General features: G+C 56.4%; 1 protein-coding gene across 3 annotated transcripts; it reads right to left on the bottom strand.

Annotated features, from left to right (window-relative positions):
• Nucleotides 1-1,108: 1,108 nt before the first annotated feature.
• On the bottom strand, nucleotides 1,109-13,566 carry KCNS1 (potassium voltage-gated channel modifier subfamily S member 1). Of its 3 annotated transcripts, none has more exons than XM_051803041.1 (4): nucleotides 13,473-13,566; nucleotides 9,258-9,399; nucleotides 8,007-8,999; nucleotides 1,109-3,565 (listed from the first exon to the last, which is right to left on the bottom strand). In XM_051803041.1, exons 3-4 carry the CDS (start codon nucleotides 8,970-8,972, stop codon nucleotides 3,107-3,109), a joined length of 1,425 nt encoding a protein of 474 aa, XP_051659001.1. In that variant the 5' UTR covers nucleotides 8,973-8,999; nucleotides 9,258-9,399; nucleotides 13,473-13,566; the 3' UTR covers nucleotides 1,109-3,106. The 3 variants fall into 3 exon arrangements, with proteins under 3 accessions (XP_051659001.1, XP_051659002.1, XP_051659000.1); XM_051803042.1 differs by lacking the exon at nucleotides 13,473-13,566 and adding an exon at nucleotides 12,999-13,046; XM_051803040.1 differs by lacking the exon at nucleotides 13,473-13,566 and adding an exon at nucleotides 11,809-12,021.
• Nucleotides 13,567-17,816: the final 4,250 nt, after the last annotated feature.

Below are 17,816 nucleotides of genomic sequence, written 5' to 3' on the forward strand. Positions count from 1 at the left end.
AGGAATAACCTGATAAAGTGTGTAATTGATTTACCCACTGTACCAAATGAAAACGCAGCCACTCAGGAAAACTGATTAGGGATTAGCAAAAGAACACGAGTTTCCTCCTTGCCTTAGAAATAGTAAGTCAGCCCCGTCCTGGCAGCCCCGTTGCTGCACAGACGTGTCTCTGCAGCGCGAGCGTGGGCTGTGATCACCCACTGCTGCTGGGCACCTTCCTGCACCCGGCTCTTCCCTGCTCTGCACAACTCCAGCTCTGCTAGATCTGCCTGCACAGCAGTGGGAGGATTTTCCTAGTGCAGTTACTCAGAGCCATACAAATCCTAATGTCTTCAACAGAGTGCAGGAGGCTAAAAAAAGAAAACATCTCTCGTGGCTTTCCCAAACCCGAGCTTGGAGCTCTTCTGCAGCAGCCCCTCCGAGAGCTGCTGCCCCAGGGGGGCCTGAAGGATGTCCTGCCTTGCTTACAGCCCCCAAGGCAGGGGAGCTTTTCCCTTGGAAAGATAGCAGCTTGTAGATTTTTATTTTTTTAATGGAAAAGGTCTCAAAGGAATAGAGATTAATTTCTATTTTTACCCTGGCTCCTGTCACACCCAGCAGAGGAATGCACCTGACACAGGAAGAGCAGTGGTAAGTCCTGCCCTCCCCAGCCAGCCCTTGCAGAGCAACAGCCTAGAGAGAGACACCCCGTTCATTTCAGAGCATCTGAGGCCACACCCAGCATCAGGATTCTCTCCCTCCCAGCTGTGATGCCTGGCTCCCTGTGTGGCTTTTCCCAGAGCCCACCAGCTCCAACCCATCCCCTTGCACCCCAGGAATGCCCCTTCCTTGAGCCTCAACGAGGTGGGTTATCCAAACTGCTCCAGCCAGGATGACACCAGTGGTCCAAGCATGAGGACAAGCTGTCACTCACCACCCAGAGCAGGGATGAGGTGGAATCTCCGCTGTGCTCCGAGGTGGTGCTGGAGCTGGCTGACAGGGACCTGCAGTGCTGTGGGAGCAGCTCCTGCTCACCCCAGACTGCTGATCCAGCCCCAGCTCAGCCCATGGGCTGCATGAGCATGGGCACGTGCAGCTGCCACAAAACAGAAACCAGCATCCACAGCAGGTCACTGAAGTCTTTAATAAAATATACAGTATGCATCCCATGCATAGATATAAAATTAATTTACATGCTCCTAATTATTTGCATAATGCTTTTTCATTAATAGATGTAATTTACTCTTCACATTTTAATACATTTTGCTACTGGAATATTTATGGTGAGAAGGGGAAACTCCTTCCTTTTTTCAAGTAACAGTGCAGCGGGAGCCGGTCGGAGCGGACGGAGCCGCTCCCCAGTCCCAGCTCAGAGCAGGACTGAGCACAGAGCAGACCACAAACCATCGATACTGGAAGACTTGATGATGCCAGAAGCGTGAACACCCTCTGATCCCACACCACAGGTCCTTGGGGACCCTCCCCGAGTCCCACTGGGGTTCAGAAGGGCTGGACCTGCACTGGCGTTGGTTTGGCTTTTCTTGCCCGTGATCAGCAGATCCAGCACCAGCAGCTGCGGCTGTTCTGACACCCAGCCAGGACAGCCAGCAGCAAACCCCGTGATCCAGGTACCTGGGGTCATCCTGCAGCCACCAACGTGGTTTTGAGCTGATTTGGGGATTGCAGGATGCACATTTCCCCTGCTCAGAACAGGCGTTGCTGGGTGTGTTCCCCTGTGCACAACGGAGCTGCACAGTTTCCAAACAGAGAACCATGGGGGCAAGGAAAAACTCCATAGGGAATTAATGCTGTGCTGGGAGCAGCCCTGAATGTGCTCAGGTGGGCTGGGGGTCCAGGCAGGAGGGCAGTCTGGTGCTCCAGGCGGACCTCCCTGCCCGGCTGTGAGGTGCTTGGTCACCGAGGAGCAGTGCAAGGTCTCCTCTGTCCCACGGACATGGGGGTGCCCCCTCCGGGCAGAGGGAAGGTGAGTGCATCATCCCCCGGGGAGCTGAGCTCCCTGGGGAACAGTGAGGACACTCAGGGCAGTATGACCCCCCACTCCTTACAGCCCTCCTGCCCCTGCCTGGCCCTGAGGCAAGGAGGGAAGAGGCAGAAGGAAGCCAGGCTGGGGCTGTGGTGAGGGGGAACAGGCTGTGTGCCAAACCCAGCTGGCTTTGGTTGTGTCTCCTACCCTACCATGGCCTGCTGCAGGCCCTGGGCTCCCATGGCATAGGAGCGCCGTGGAGGGAAGGGCTTGTGGGGAGAGCCCCACTGGGGATGGCTCCTCAGTTCCCTCAGCTTGATCCCCTTCCTCTGCTCCTACCTCACAGGACAACGTCCCTTTGTCCTGGTCATCCCTGGCTGGTGCCCCCCTGCATGGGCAGTGCTCCCGGCTGTGCCATGCCCCAGCCCCAGATGCCCGGGGATCCCAGCAGTGGCAGTGCAGGCGAGCAGATAAACCCCAGCTGGAAGGAAGGTGAAGTCCAGTCAACCCCACTGCAGGGACTGAGGACAGTGGGATTCACCCTGAGCTGACACCACCTCTCCCCTTATACAGACTCACTTCCAGCCCCCTTTCCTTTATGGCTGGGGGGCCAGTTGAGCCTTTTGAGGCTGTTTCCAGCAGGGGGTAGGACAAGGCTGGGGCTGGAGTTGATGCTGACCTGGCAGAGGACCTGCAAGGGCAGCCAACTTGGTCAGGGGCTGCCTCACCCTCGAGCTATTTAGCCTCACCCTGGACAACACACAACCTTCTGGCAGAGGGAAATCCCCCTCTACCCAGCTGGGGCAGTGCCTGGTAAGGGCTCACCTGTATTTCTTTTTTCTCTCTCCCCTTTTGGTGGGAGTATGTCCAGCACCACAGCCTCCATTTGCAGCCAGGGGGAGCAGGGTGAAGGCTAAAACACATCCAGGCAGACCCAGTCACCGCATCCCGGGGGCTGGAAGCAGCCAGCACCCACTGGGCATCTCCTCCAACTCCTGCTGTCCTTGGCAGGGCCGGGGCAATGCCAGCTGTGGTGCAGGACAGGGAGAGCCCGGCTCCTCTGCCGTGTCCCAGTGCAGCAGCCGTGCTGTGCTCGCCGTGAGCAAGCAGGTCCTGCGGGCCCCAGCGCCACGGAGCAGTGGCTCAGGGGCTGGGGTGGGCACCGGGGGTCAGACCACGGCAGTCGGGGCTGCCTCTGTCCAGGGAGGTCTCGCTCAGGGCCTCCGAGTCCTCTCGGTCACGGCTGGAGATGCTCTCCACCTCCTCGTGGTCCTTCTTCCCGCTGTTCCTCACGGCCGCCTCCAGCGCCTTCTGCTTGCGGTAGAAGTGAGAGAACTTGTTGAAGATGATGGTGATGGGCAGTGCCACGACCAGGATGCCCCCCAGGATGCAGCCCGAGGCAGCCAGCTTCCCCGCCACCGTGACGGGCACCACGTCGCCGTAGCCCACGGTGGTCATGCTGACCGTGCCCCACCACCAGCACGCTGGGATGGTGTCGAAGCCAACGTCTTCCTCCTTCTCGGCAGTGTAGGCCACTCCAGAGAAGACAGAGACCCCCACGGCCAGGTAGAGCAGCAGGATCCCCACCTCCCGGTAGCTGTGCTGGAAGGCAAAGCAGAGCAGTGGTCGGTGGGAGCCACCACACCCATCACCAGCCAGGACACTGGGATGCCACAGTGCAAATACAGCCCTGCACACCTCTGTGTGGATCTCAGCACCCCTGCCCGCCTCTGCCATGGGATGTCCCGCTGTAGGGACGGGCTGGGACACGTTGGGAGGTGTGTGGGTGACCCACACCTGGAGCAGGTGGTGCAGCCGGGAATCACTCCTGGCACCCACAGCCAGCTCTCTGCACTCCACCAACCTGCAAGTGCCAGGAGGGAAGGCTGTGCTCTCCAGCCAGGGATACCCAGCACAGGCTGCTCCCCTGCCTCCAGCACTCACTCCAACCCGATCTCAGCTAACAATATTTATCACATTTCCTTTTATTTGGCAGGTCCCCAGAAACCACCTAATAGGCAGCCGCTAAGAGAAGCAATTTGTACCTTCCCGAGTCGCTGGCAGTGCTCTCAGGGAAGATGTGGCCTCTGCTGAGGCTCAGCTCAGCTCTCCCTGGGGACCCCACAGCCAGAGCCCCAGGGTCCTGGTCCCTGCTATATCCCACCACCACTGGCAGTCTCAGCATCCATGGAACCCTTTGCTACACACGTGCGTGTATTACTGCAGAAACTTTTTTCTGAGATAATTACATTCCTTTCAGATTTTATTGCTCTTCCGTGGGAGACTCCCAGTGAACCTCAGAGCTGACATGGATCCAAGCGGCCCTGGTCATCTGGTCAGTGCAGGGATCCATCCAGTGTCAGCATGGGCTGGTCTTAGCACCCATCCAACAGGGTGTTCCAATCCCCAGCTTGATGAGCCCCAGCCCGAGGAGTCTGGAAGCCCTGGTGGGAACAGAGCCAAGCTCTCAGGTGGGTGTGCAGGACCTGGGGGGACAGACTGACAGCAGAGGTGTGCAATGATCCTTGAAGAAGCCATCATTCCTCTGGTTTCAAACTAAAACCTTTGTGCCACAATCTTTCTTTGGATATTCTTAATATCTGAGCAAAATATAAACCTGTGCCAGAAGCCCAGGGGGAAAAGGCAGTGGGCAGTTGCAGGATGAGGTAGCAAGTCATACCGGGAAGGGAACTTCCAGGGGACAGACTGCCAGCACCATCCTCCAGCATTGTCCAAGCACTTTTTGACTGTCACAAGTGAATTTCTTGGATGTTTCTGCCCACTGATCTGCCAGCTTGCTCTTCATCATTTCGGGAAAAGAAAGCAGAGCTTTGATCGTGGGGATTTTTTCCCAGTCTCCTAACAGGCAGAGAATGCTTTATTGGAGACCACATAATGACTAAGGGAAACAATGTGAGCAAAGCAAATAGCACAGATGTGGGAAAAGGCTTCTGCGGTCAAGACAAGACCTAAGGGAGGCGGATTCATGTCAGGGACTGAGGAGACTTTGTTTAGACTGCTGGCAAAAGCTGCTCAGTTAAAGCCAGGAATACCGTGGGGAAATAACCACCACCTCCTCCTCTTCCTCCTCTTCCCTCACCTGATACAGGGCAAATGCCCTAGAGCAGCTCCGAGGGGGCCTCTCGAGGAGGACGAACAGCTCAGAGGCACTGAGTTTCAAGGATGTATCACTTGGCCATGAAAGACCTGCTCCTGGCTGGAGCTTAACAGCAGGTCTGCACGTCCCAGCTGGGCGGCAGCAGCACCAAATAACCTCATACATTTTTTTAAAAGTATTGGTTCTGGCCCTAGGATGTGTTGGAGGGGAAGGGCAAAGGGGAAGTCAGGCAGCTCAATAGCTCCTGCTGCTTCAATTTACAAGCAGGGTCAGGGCTTGCAGCAAAAAGGAGGCTCCAGGAATCTCCCAGCTGGCACTGGCTGCCACCTATTTGCAGCCATTTATCTGCAAAACTTATGGTTTGCTCACTGATTGAGGGGGGAGGCAGCTGCAGCTGGGGTTCGGGTGGGATGCAGGTTTAGCAAGTAGCCAGCCCTGGCGAGGCGATGCTCAGTAACACAAGGCTCCAGCAAAAAGCTCCCCCAGCAGGAGTCTCTCCAGGGTCCTGCTGAATGCACGTCTTTCCTGCAGTATAGCACAAGACAACTGGAATGGAAGACCCCAGCCTGAGCCTGGCCAGAGATACCAGTGTGGAGACTGAGCAGAGATGGCCCATGGTAGCAGCAGCATCTGCTGTCCAGGGTCATGCAGCTCCAGCTCTTCCAACCTGCTTGTGTATTTAGGCCCCTGAGGGGACAGATAGCAGCTCCTGTAGATCCCTGCCGGTGCTGTAATTACCCAGGGCCCAACACCTATTGACAGCCAGTGGGAGACAGACTCCAAACCCACACCCACGGAGCTGCAATAGTTTTAATGGACGTCCTGCACTGCAGAGGGAGAACAGACACGTAGGAAGCCTCTCTTCAAATTAAACAGACCCTGGATCAGGCCTCAAGCAATCTGAGGATGGTTCAGGGCTCATGATGCACAAATGGCAGAATTCCCTCTGCTAGCACTTTCGTGGCAGGGGAACAATCGCTCAGCTTGCCAGAGCCATCGCTCCCACTTCCTGGCTGTTAACAGCCTTTACCGCTCCGCTCCCGATTCCTGCTCTGGCAATAGGAAGTAAATTATGATTAACAAGACATTGTAATTTATGTGCCCAGTAAATCACAATGCCAAGCTGCTGCGTCAGATCTGTGTCTCCGCTCATCCCCATTTACAGCTGGCTCCGGAGTCCCCGGGAAGCGGCGCTTTCCAGCGCGTCACTGGGTGAATCAGCCGCCGGAGCCGGGACGCTGCCGACTCCCCGGATCTCATCTGCTGCTTAATAATATGCAGATGAGCCCCTGAGTCCCTGGTGTTCTGCAGCGTGTTGGTCACGCTCGGATGGAGCACGGACGTGTGCAGGTTTGTGCGGATTTCAGCGGCGCTTTGACACGGGTCTGTCACTTGTCAGCGCTCTCGCAAGGTGAGTGTTTGGGAGTTAGTACCCCACAGGTAGGACTTCAGGCACCTTCATTTCAAAGAACTCTCCCTGAACCCTGTTTTGAGGGTTTTGAGGATGCCAGGAATATTTTGATGATCTGTGGGCTCTGCAGGATTAGTGCTGGGCTGGGCTGATCCTGCTTCACAGCAGAAGCTGGCAGAAGACCTTTCCTGCTGCCCATCCTCAACACCAGCCACACTCGAGGTTTGCTTTTCTCCATGACTCAGCCACAGGAATGGGACCAACCCCGGCAGCCGAGTCCTGCTGATGCCAGGACACTCCATGCTGGCTCTGCCACTGCTGCAGCAGTGAAAGCAGGGTGTCCCCAGCCTCTCATCCCTATGATGGCCCTGCAGAGGCAGCAGCACCAGGAGCTGCAGCTCTGTCCCATGCCAGGCAGTGGGAGGAGAGCATCCCTTTGGTTGAATTTCAGGCTCTGTTAGGAGCAGAACCACATGGAGGCTGGTCTGTGCCACCCTGCTGAGCTGCAGTGATGGAGGTCTGGCTGCAGCACCAGGATGGTGATGATTTCATGAGAGATTTCAAGCTGCCTTTGGTCTTTCTAAAGAGGCTGGGGTGCTGTGGAGGGGGTCTGGAGAAACACAGCCTTGGGGCATGTTATGGAGGATGAGCACCCTCTCACCAAACCTGCAGGGCTGCCACCTCCCAGCATGCCTGAGTCCTGGTCCTCCACTGTCTCACCATCTCCTCATCCAACCCTTCCTTCCAAGGACAGTGTGGTCCTGGGACCAGCTTTCCCCAGCCCTACAGGCAGAGTTTTCCATCACACTGAGGGGCAGCTGCTGGTAGCTCAGGCTCTGCTGAGGGCTCTGTGCTGAGGGCACAGACTCTGCCTGGGGCTGGTTGTCCAGGGCCCTACAGCTCACCCTTTGCTTTCCTATTGCTGCTTTGTGCCACACATGGTTACACATGAGCCAGTCCCAACCTCAGTCTGGGAGCATCCAAGTGTCAGCTCACCTGGACCAGGATCTCTATGTCTCCCTAGATGGGCAGACACCAAAGGTCAGCTGGCAGCCTGGTCTTAGGAGGTTCCCCCTTCTCCCAGACGAGGGATAGGAGCAGCTCTGACCCACAACAACTGGTGCTGGCAGATCCAGCAGCTGCTGCCTGGCCTGGTGCCTGCTCAGCAGGTCGTTTACAGCCCAACTAGGCACAGACTCGCTTCTGATGGGACATCCCCATCCACCCACACATGGCTGAGTCCATTCCAGTGCTGTGCAATGAGGCCTTCACACCACGGTGGGATGGTTGAGTCCCTGGAAGCACATTTCTGCATGGAGCAAAACAGGGTGGATGGGTGTTCGTGCTGAGCGTGTGTGAGGAGGGGACACGTGCAGTGCTCCTCACACTTGTTTGCTTTACCAGACACACCAGCAGCCCAGCCCACCCCCCCAAGGAAGCTTGCCAGGCACCACCCAAAGGTCTCCTTACCCAGAGACTAAAGGAGTAGATAAAGAGATAGAGAGCCAGTTTACCTTCAAGGTGGCCCCCAGTGACCTCAGTCCAGTGGAGTGCCGAGCCAGCTTCAGCACTCGGAATATCCTCATGAGACGGAAGACCTGCACGACCTTGCCCAGATTGCCCAGCTCTGAGTCACTGCCCATGGTCACGTCCACCAGGAGGGTGAAGTAGAAGGGCAGCACTGAGACAATGTCAATCAGGTTCAGCGGGTGCTTGAAGAACTTCCTGGGGTTGGGGGAGAGCAGGAGGCGGGAAGACACTTCGAAGGTGAACCAGGAGATGCAGAAATACTCCAGCTTGTGCAGAATGGGCTCATCGAGCACATTGCCGTTCTCGTCCACCTCCTGGTACTCGGGCATGCTGTGGATGCACATGGTGGCTATGGAAACCAGCACCACGCTGATGGACACGAAGCTGAAGAGTTTGCTGGGGATGGAGTAGCCTGGGTTCTCCATGGTGAGCCAGAGCCGCTTGCGCGCGTTGCCGCAGCGCAGGGTGCTGTACCGCAGCAGGTCGTGGTTGATGTCAGAGATCTCATCGGGGGACGTGTCCACGCTGCTGACCTCGCTCTCCTCATCCCAGTTGTGGTGCCGGCTCTCCAGCTTGCGCTCGTGGTAGCGGTAGCTGCAGCAGGAGTCCAGGAAGAACTCGTTGATGCCCCAGTACTCGATCTCCTGGCAGAAGGAGAAGACGCACAGCTCCTCCATGACGTGCAGCTTCCCCGTCTGGTAGAAGTGGAGGACGTAGAGGAAGAAGCCGGGGTTTCTGTCGAAGTAGAACTCCCTGGCGCTCACGTCGTAGTCATCGCAGAGCTGCAGGATGGACTCCTCCGAGTCGCAGGACAGCAGGCGCCCCAGGCGCGTGTCGGGGAACTTGGAGAGGGCGCTGGAGCTGAGCCGCCTCCTCAGACCCCCCACGTTGATGTTGATAACGTCCTCCTCAAAACTGGGACCCCAGTAATTTAAGGTCTTGTTGACCATGATCAGCAGAGCAGGGGCTGGTTCCACCTGTGGAGGAGACAGCGGGGCTGGAGGGGACGCAGGGCTTCCCCCGGACTGGGTGCTCCTGGGTGAGGTGGGGCCAGAAGCACCCTGGGGAGTGAGGAGGGATGTCTGAATTTTGAAAAGTGAGGACCGAGGGGAAGAGAGGGGGGGGAGAGAAACAGCTTTAAACAGTTGTTCTTCTGTGGTATGGAAGCTAAAAAAAAAAAAAAAAAAAAAAAGCCAGTGATTTTTCCAGGTGAAACTTTTCCTTGCTTTGTTTACCTCTGAAAGTTTCTCCCTTTGCAGGTCGTTAATGCCTAAAGAAGGCAGTTTACTGCACCTCCAGCACCTCCTCCATGGGGCTCTCCTTGTTCAAACAGGTAATTAGTCACTGAAGAGAGGATTTATCCCCCAAAGAGCATCCCTGAGGAAAAATTAGATCTCATCAAATCACCGCTGCTGTGATTCTGCCAAAGTGCTTTGTAGCCCCACTACCTACGCTGCTAATTAGACCCGGTCAAAAAGTCCTCAGATGGTGCAATTCTCCCAGCAGCACAGGCAGTTTTGCCAAAATCAAAGTATTGTCAGAGAAGGTGTCAGTTTTAGGGAGAATTTCAGAGGAAGAAGTGTCAAAACAATTTAACCGCCTGTTTTGTTTCCTCCTCTGTGTTCTGTCATGTAAAATACTAATATTATTTTTATAATGTTGAAACATAACAAAAGCATTATTCAGAATCATCGATGACTGAATCTGTATGTCAGCGGGGAAATAAAAACCCAAAGTTTTGATTTCTGCTGTGTTTTAGGAATTTATAAGTTTCAGGGAGCTGGGCTTTTCCGTGCAGCAGAAATTCCATTTTCTAATGAGAAGCAGTTAAAGCATCTAAGAAAGAGAATCATTCCCACACTTCAGATGCATTCACCTGTCTTGACTAGGAGCAAAAAAAGGCAAATAAAAGGTCTGTGATCTTTCTGCATCACCTTGAAATCAGATTTTTTCACCTTTCTTATTCATCAGAACACCTGGGGATGCACAGAGCAGCCCTGTGTTCATGGGGTCCCCCTGCTCCTGGCATGGGGTGGTGGGTGTTGAGGGACACTGCTTTGCTCTCTTGGTTGAGGAATTACATTTTTCCTGCCTTGTGTCACTCACAGACTTTTTCAAACTTTTAGCGACAGGTAACGGAGTAGTGGTTAAACCCCAGAGGTTTGTTTTTAAGCATAGCGGGGCTGTGGGTGAAATAGCCTGGCAGAGGTATCTGCTACCTCCACTGCACCTCCCAGCCAGGGCTCCTTACACAGCTTTGCACCTCAACGCCAGCGCTTCCAATTCACCCCGGAGGCAACCGGCTCGTGATAAACCTCAGAGCTTAATGGACTCATTGTCTTGAAAGGGGAGGGAAGAAGGAGAAGGATCAACTCTTTCAATGCTTAAGAAAAAAGCAAGGGAGAAAAAGGGATGTAAACACTCTTTTTCAGGGATAAACTGGAATTTCAGTGGCAGATTAGCTTTTCCAAAGAAGACATCACACAGCCCATCTGTGGGGTGTGGATGACTAATCCAGCTTCCTTCCAGAAGGATGCTCATGCATTCAGGCTACAAACACACACAGACAGGGCCCTGGGAGTTCCTCTGTGGGATCCAGCTTGTCCCCAAACCAGCCTCAGACTCTCCCCACTCTCCCTATAGAGCAGCCACTCTGTGAGGTCAGGCCAAATGCCACCAAAATCAAAGGCAAGGTGTTTTTGAGGCGCAGGGCAGCCCAGGACAGCAGGACAAGCCTAGAGTGATGCTCCAGCTCAGCAGGACCATCCCCAGTGCACAGCTGTGGCTCTGGGTGAGCCCTGCCAAGCCCTGGGGGCCAGGAGGGAGCTGGCTCCCACCTCTCTCCCAGCTCAAAAGGAAAAGGTGAGTGCCAGGACCCTGCAAGCCTTTGTACTCCAGGGAAATCCCTCCATCGCTCCTGTGCCAGAAGCAGAGTGAGGAGAAGGGTCACGAACCACCACAGACGCTCCTTTCTGATGTTCACTTCTGAATAGAACAAATTATTTCTGCCCACATACAGCTTTCATCTAGGAACCTAAAGCAGCAATTAATAGTTTTATAACTCTGTTGCCTACTTGTTTCACGACCAGCTAAGCTCAGCTTTAGAACAAAACTAGGGTTTGAACTGAGACAGGGCGTGATGTCCCCCGTTGGATCAACAAAGTGTGTTCCCCACTCACATTTGCAGGGCTATCAGGTGGGAAACAGAAGCTCACATTAGGAAGGTTGGGTGATTTTTTATTTTAAAGCACAACGGAGAGAGAATACAAATATGTCTGTCTGGAATAAAGTGAATTTGCAAAATTTTCCTTTAGTTAACCCAAAATTTCCACGAATGATTGGAAAAATGGAACAGATAAAGCCAGTCTCTCTCTGATAAATGTTGAAATGTATTGTAAGCTATTTTGAGACAACCATCAGAATTATACAAGCCCAGTGTGAGCTGGGTGTTGGGCATTCAATTGAATATCTGTGTTGTGGAGAAGAAAAATGTCTGATACATGCATTTCTGACAGTAAAAAAAATACAAAAACAGATCAAGCGTATCTATAAGAAATGCTGGAAGAGTTTCCCTTGACAACATATTTTTTTTCTCAAAGGCTTTCAAATGGAAGTTATGTATATGTATTCTACCTGTCAGAGGGGACCCAAGGGAGTGGGAAGGAAGGTGCTAATAGACATTCAAGCGAGGAGGCAGCAAGTGCAGGGAGTATTGCACACAGGGGCTTTTCCAGCCAGGTACAATGGATTTAGATTAACAGCTCAAATAAAAACCCCTGTACTTACAGCTCAGTGAGGCTTCCCAGCAGGGAGTTGTGTGGCTCAGAGGAATCATTAGAAATTCGTAGAGGAGGAGGAATCCTTTATCCTTTGCCCTGTAGCCCAGACCTAAATGCCTTGTCAGCCCGGGCTTGTGACTCTGCACGTCCCAGGTGTGCCAGGGTGGTGGCTGTAAACCACTGAGGAGATCCTGTGCGGGATGTCCATGGGGCCGGGGTGGGGCCGGGGGTCCCCTGCTGGGCACCAGCTGGGGCTGGGTGACCTCCCAGCTCCTGCAGGGTGGTGTCCCCACGCGCTGGGTCATCCAAAATTGCCCCTGCAGAGCCCCGTCCCCGTCTCTGAGCGTCCCTGCACGCATCAGCCTGAATATGCTGAAGACCAAGCCTCGAGCGGTGGGGGGTTTGCCAGGCGGGCAGTGGGGAGGATGGAAAGGGGATTCCCACTGCTGGCTGCTCCCTGCAAACGGAGCGTAAGCTGCTGCTGTACGATGAGAGGCCACCAAAATGCCCAGGGCTGGGGATGGAAATGACGGGGGGACTCCCCACTCTCCTCAGGGTGCAGGAGGGGGTGATTACCAACAGCTCGGCTGTCTGCTGCCAGCAGGCAGCCCAGCGCCGGCTGCAGATGATCCCTGCCCTGTGCCAGCCTCCGCTCCCAGGTCTCACGCAGCGGGTGCACAGCTCTCCGGAGGGAATCCCGCACCACGCTCCGTTCCGTGGGGAGGGAGAGATACAGCTCCGGGGAGAGGGACTCCCCTACACCCGTCCGCAGAGGGACGTGGAGTGTCCCTGCGCCCTGGGTCCCAGCAGCATCCCGGGATGTGGGTGTTGGCACGGCGGCTCCCCGCTTACCCCGGGATGTCAGTACCTCGATTCCCCGCTCATCCCTGCGTGCCGCTGCTCCAGGTGCCCTCTCACCCCGGCATGCCGGTCCCCGCCGCGCCCCAGGGTGCCGATCCCTGCAGTGCCCGGGGATGCTGGCACGCCGGTTCCCGGGATGCCGGTGCCCCGGTCCCTGTGTTACCGATCTCACGGTCCTCGCCGCGCCCCGGGATGCCAGCGCCGCGGGTCCCCCGCCCCACCCTGGGGATGCCGCTGCCCTCGCCCCCGCCCGCCCCGGGCGCCGGTGCCGCGGTGCCCGCGCTGCCGGTGCCCGCAGCTCCCCGGTGGCGGAGCCCGGCCCGCGCCGCCGCTCACCTGCCTCGGCGCCGCCCCCGCCGCAGCGAGCGCGCTCGGCGCGGAGCCCGGAGCCCTGCGGGGCCGGCGGCGGCGGCAGAGGCTCCGCGGGGCCCGGGGGGGTCCCGCCCGCCGCCCCTCCCGGGTGCCGCCCCCCGCCCGCCCGCCGGCACCGCGGCGCGGGAGCAGCGGGGGCGATCCCGGTCCCCGACTCCCGGTTCCCAGCCCCCGGTCCCGGATCGCCGCTGCACGACGCCCGGCTGCCTCTGCCGTGGTCCCCCCCGTTCCTCCGGGGCGGCCCCGACATCTGCGCGGGGCAGAGGGCTGGGGATGCCCGGAGGAGCCCACCCGGACCACAGGACCGGGTACCTGATTTTGGCGAAACCGACCGGCATTTCGGCACAGCTCCGCTCCGGCACCGCCGCGGCTCTCACGCGGAGCCGAGCCGGGAATCTGGACCAGGCGTGGGTACCCCTGCCTGTCCCGATGTCTTACCTGCTGGAAGTCCTTGGCAGCCGGGAGAGCTCACGGGATGGCTGTGGGGGCCGCGGTGGGGGTTCCGGCCTCTCGCGGCCCTGGGCTACCCCGGTTCTTGGCGAAGCTGCCCAAGCGGCGAGCGCTGCCCTTGGGGCCGAGCCCCCGGAGCTGGGGAGTCCCGGGCGGTCCCGTGCCGAGGGCGTTCAGGCCGAGCAGGGCCCCAGCAGCGGTGCCGCCCTGTGCCGGGCAGGCGATACCCCCCTGCCCTCGCAGTCTCCCTCCATGCGATCCAGCTCCATCTTGCTCCTTGGAATGGGCGGTGTGTAGGGCACCGGGGCAGCCCCCCGGGGAAGAGCCTCCCTGGCTTGTTGAGGTCCCCAGTGTCTCTTTAAAGGCTCATTGGGAGGCGAGTGAAAGCAGCGAGTCCCGGGCATGGCACACGCTGGGTTTCAGGTCAGCGAGCTGCCGCCGCTGCCCGGGGCCATCCCCAGACAGCCTGGGGAGCGCTGCAAACACACCAACTCCCCCAGAAGTCAGCTGCTGGAGCAGAGAAACGGGAAGGACAGGATGGGAAAGAGACCTTGCCGGGGTGACGGCCGGGGCTGCGTGTCCCCGCAGCGATGGCTCATCGCTCCTGCAGCCGGCACAGAGCAGCTGTGTCAGGCAGGCGGCTCGCACCGGGGCGAGACTTCACACCACCCTCTGCATCCGATCATCGGCTCGCTCATTCCAGTCCGAGGGGCTGGAGCCTGAGGGCTCTCAACCTTCTCCGGGCTTGCACGAGGCGGACTGAGAGCTCTTTTTAGTGGCGAGCATCTTCCCCCCTGCCCGCACGCCCGCCTCCCGCTCTGCTGCCAGCCCTGTCCCTGTGCCAGGCAGCGCTGGCCGCTGCAGGGCCATCAGCGTGTCTCCATGTGTGTGATGTGTCAGACTGTGTGTGTCTGTGCTTGTTTACATGGGAAGGAGGCAGCAGAGGGAGGGGGAAGGGATGACTTTGAGGGAGGCCTCAGAAAAGAAACAAAAAAAAAAAAAAGAAAAGAAAAAAAAGGGAAATTCCTCTGTTCTGTGATATGAAGCAAAAAGCATTTATATTTATGGCAATTAGGGATGGCTGAGCATCCCTGGAAGCTGCAAGATAAACATGCCCATCTTTGTGTGCTCCAGGCAGATGCAAGCCCGGCTGACAGTGGGTGCTGAGCCCCAGCGGGGTGCAGCCCACAGGGTGGGAGGAGGGCTGGCTCCCACGTGGGGTTTTCTCCGCCTGTCACTGACATACGGTGATCAGGGTGAATTTTCTTTTCCCTTCTGAAAATAGTTCTCATCCAGTCATTTTTCAGGGAAGGAGCTGTGCCTGGCGCTGCAAGGGCGCCCACTCCATCCGGCACTTTATGTCTGCACCAGAGCCCCATTTATGCTCTGCCACAGAGTAACCTGAGCCCTGTCCCCCAAAATCAGCTCTCCCAGCACCAGGAGGTTTGCTGAGCTTCCCTGGGCTGTGTGGAGGAACTGTAGTTTGAGTGGGAAGCAAGGTAGGGAATTGTTGGGGCTATGCCCCTACTGCCCTCAGGCTGGAGGGATCGCCCTGGGAAGAAGGAGGGGAGATACCTCCATGTCTCCTGCTACAGGTCAAAGCTCTGGCTGGAAGCAGCTGCAGAAGATGGAAGTTCACCTCCCTGGCTGCAGAGGCCCTGTGCAGGTTCGTGCTTGGCATCACGGAATCCTTCAGAGGAGACTTGGCTGCAGTATCAATGGCACCTGAGGTGAATTTTCCCTTTTCTGCACAAACTCAGAGGCAAAAAGCCCGACTCTGCCATGAGCTGACCAGAGCTTGTTGGCCTGACTTTGCACTGACACTGGCAAGCTGTGGCAGGAAAGGAAGACTCACATTTTAAGGCCCTTTCCCAGCAAATTGAGGTGTAAGGGCCCTTCCTCGGCACAGCTGGGTTTGCCACTGCCCTGGGAGGGCGCAGTTCCCCATGGCACTGGCCAGCCCCGTGCCCCCACCACCACTCCTGAGCTAACTGGTAGTGATGTGGAGATGGGAACAAGCAGAAAATCAGGTCAGCTGGAAATGCCTCGCCATCTCTTCCTTTCATGTCTCCCCCCATCTTCCTCTCTTGAGGAAGGCAGGTCTCCGCCCGCCGCAGCCCGGGGCGGATCGTGTCGATAACCACACGGCCAATCCTCCACGCGGGGATGGGGGAGAAACCTCTCGCCGTGGTCCCTCCTGCAGTCTGGAAGAGAATCTCAGAGGCAGGGTGAGGCTGAAGCCAGCAGCCATTTCAGTGCTGCAGTGAGTCATCCTGAAAGGCGCTCAGCTTGTGGCAGCTCCCTTCCTTTCTTCTTTCTACCTTTTTTTTTTTTTTTTAAATAGCTGATATAGCAATAAATTAAAAAATAGCGGAAAATATATATGAATGTAGCATGTCTGCAGAGCCCCTTTAATTAAAGAAAAAAAAAAAATCTTCAAGCAGTTTTCAGCCCCTTGGATATCTCTCGAGAAGGCCAGAGCCGCTGGGTACCTGCCACGTGGGAGGGTGGATAGAGCAGCTCACCTGCAAGGGGGATCCGTGGAGCCAGCGGCTGACGGGGGCTGATTAATGCCAGGGACATGAGCACAAAGCATTGCACAAATAGTCCTTTCCAGAGGGAAAGAGCTAAATTAGGGCAGATGCAAAAGCCTGGTCTTGTGTTTCTCAGTGGCAAAGACTTTAATACTAAATACATGGGCTTTCCCTAACAGTCTTTTTCCCCGGTGGTTTCTGTGCTCGCTGGTGTGTTTATCCCCCGAGCTCTGGGAGGGGGTTGCTCCAGCTGGAGGGGTTTGGGCTTCTCCTTCCCATGCCATTGGCTACTCCCACTCCTGTGCCATCAGCTGTCCCTGTTCCCATGCCTCTCTCTGGAGCCAGCCCATGGGGTGCCAGGGAGAGAAAGCCGAGCTGTGATGGCAGCATCCTCCAAGCAGGAGGAGAAGACTGGGGGCACAAACTCTGGGGGATCCCATCCCTACAACCCCCATCTTCCTCCCAGAGCCACAGGGTGTCTGTAGGTGCTGCTGACAGGGGAATATCAGCCTGCTTCATGCTGGAAATTATTTAACCAGCCTCATTCATTCTCCAGAGCCCTTGGATCCACCTGCACATCCAGCCCCCTGCAGTAAGGTGACTCGTTGCCATCCATAGGATAGGCTTCTGGAGCATGGCCTGCAACAGCCCATGCCTCTGACAGCCTGCAGCTCTCCTGGACTGGAGTTTTACTGAGCCCACTGGGTGCCTGAGCCAGGAAAGATTAATGAACATTCCTGAAGTTGCTGGAGACCTTGGCTTGGGGTTGGACTCTGAAGCTGTAACTGGAAACATGAGGAAATCTGGAAAGTCATACCGCAGTGGAGGCTATTTTTTATATAGGTGGAGAGCCTCCGGAGAGGGAGCAGGGAGATGCTGCAGTGTAAGGTCAGCCACTTCAGAGCAGTGATTTACTACCTGGAGGGCTCCCACATGCCTCGAGCATATGCATTGCCTCCATCTTACAGCAACTTGCAATCTCCATGTGCTGCATCCCTTCCCTCTGCTCTCTCTCTGCCCGAGGTTGTTTCACTGTCCTCCAACACCCAGGACACAAACCCAAAATTGAATTCAACAAAACCAAGGGCCATTCCCAGACTCATCATTAATCTGCCGGAATGTCTCAGGCCAGGGCTTCCCATGGGCCAGGTAGCCCTTTCCAGACCATTCCCAGCAGGGCTAGGAGCTGTCACAGGCAGGGGTGCTGGCAGAAGGGCAGCGTGGTGTCAGAGGAAAGGTTAATAGCAGGACTTGCTCTGTTCCCTGACACCCAGCTTTGGTGCCAGAGCCAGCCCAGGGACATTTCATTTACCAGTACAGAGAAAGCCACAAGAAACAATCATCATACCCACACTTGCACAGGCAGCACAGGCTCACTTCTTGCTTTCTCTGCCAGGAGAGAGACACATGAAGATGGAGCACAACTTAAATTGTAATTAAATCTTACAATATTGCAGGTTGAATCATGTGGGTAACCAAGAGTGCAGCGAGATTTGACTCTCCACAGGCTCGTGCAGGGCAGACACTTGCCCTGCATTTTGCTTTTGATGGATGTGCACACCCACGGCCATGGAGGGAGCGGGTGGTGGCCTCTCATTCCTGCTGGCGTGTCCAGGCAGGATGGAGCAGTAATTAACAGGGGAGGGCAAGGATAAAGGGAGATGCCATTTCCCTGAGACTGATCTGCAGCATCAGTGACCACCCTGCAGTGCTCAGGAGTGGGGGGATGTGCCACGCAGGGCTGCAAGGTGGCTCTGGGGGCCCAGACTGGCATAGGACCCCCTCACTCCCCCAGGAG

This window comes from Manacus candei, unplaced genomic scaffold, assembly GCF_025592945.1.
Source record: "Manacus candei isolate 608988 ecotype Guabito, Panama unplaced genomic scaffold, ASM2559294v1 h1tg000057l, whole genome shotgun sequence".
Lineage (NCBI taxonomy): Eukaryota > Metazoa > Chordata > Aves > Passeriformes > Pipridae > Manacus > Manacus candei.

What these genes read in the sequence shown, in the direction of transcription:
- KCNS1 (XM_051803041.1), bottom strand. Translation starts at nt 8,972, where the DNA reads ATGGTCAACAAGACCTTAAATTACTGGGGTCCCAGTTTTGAGGAGGAC. An exon ending in CACTGGGGGCCACCTTGAAG is followed by an intron (nt 3,566 to 8,006) that starts GTAAACTGGCTC and finishes TTTGCCTTCCAG; the next exon opens with CACAGCTACCGGGAGGTGGG.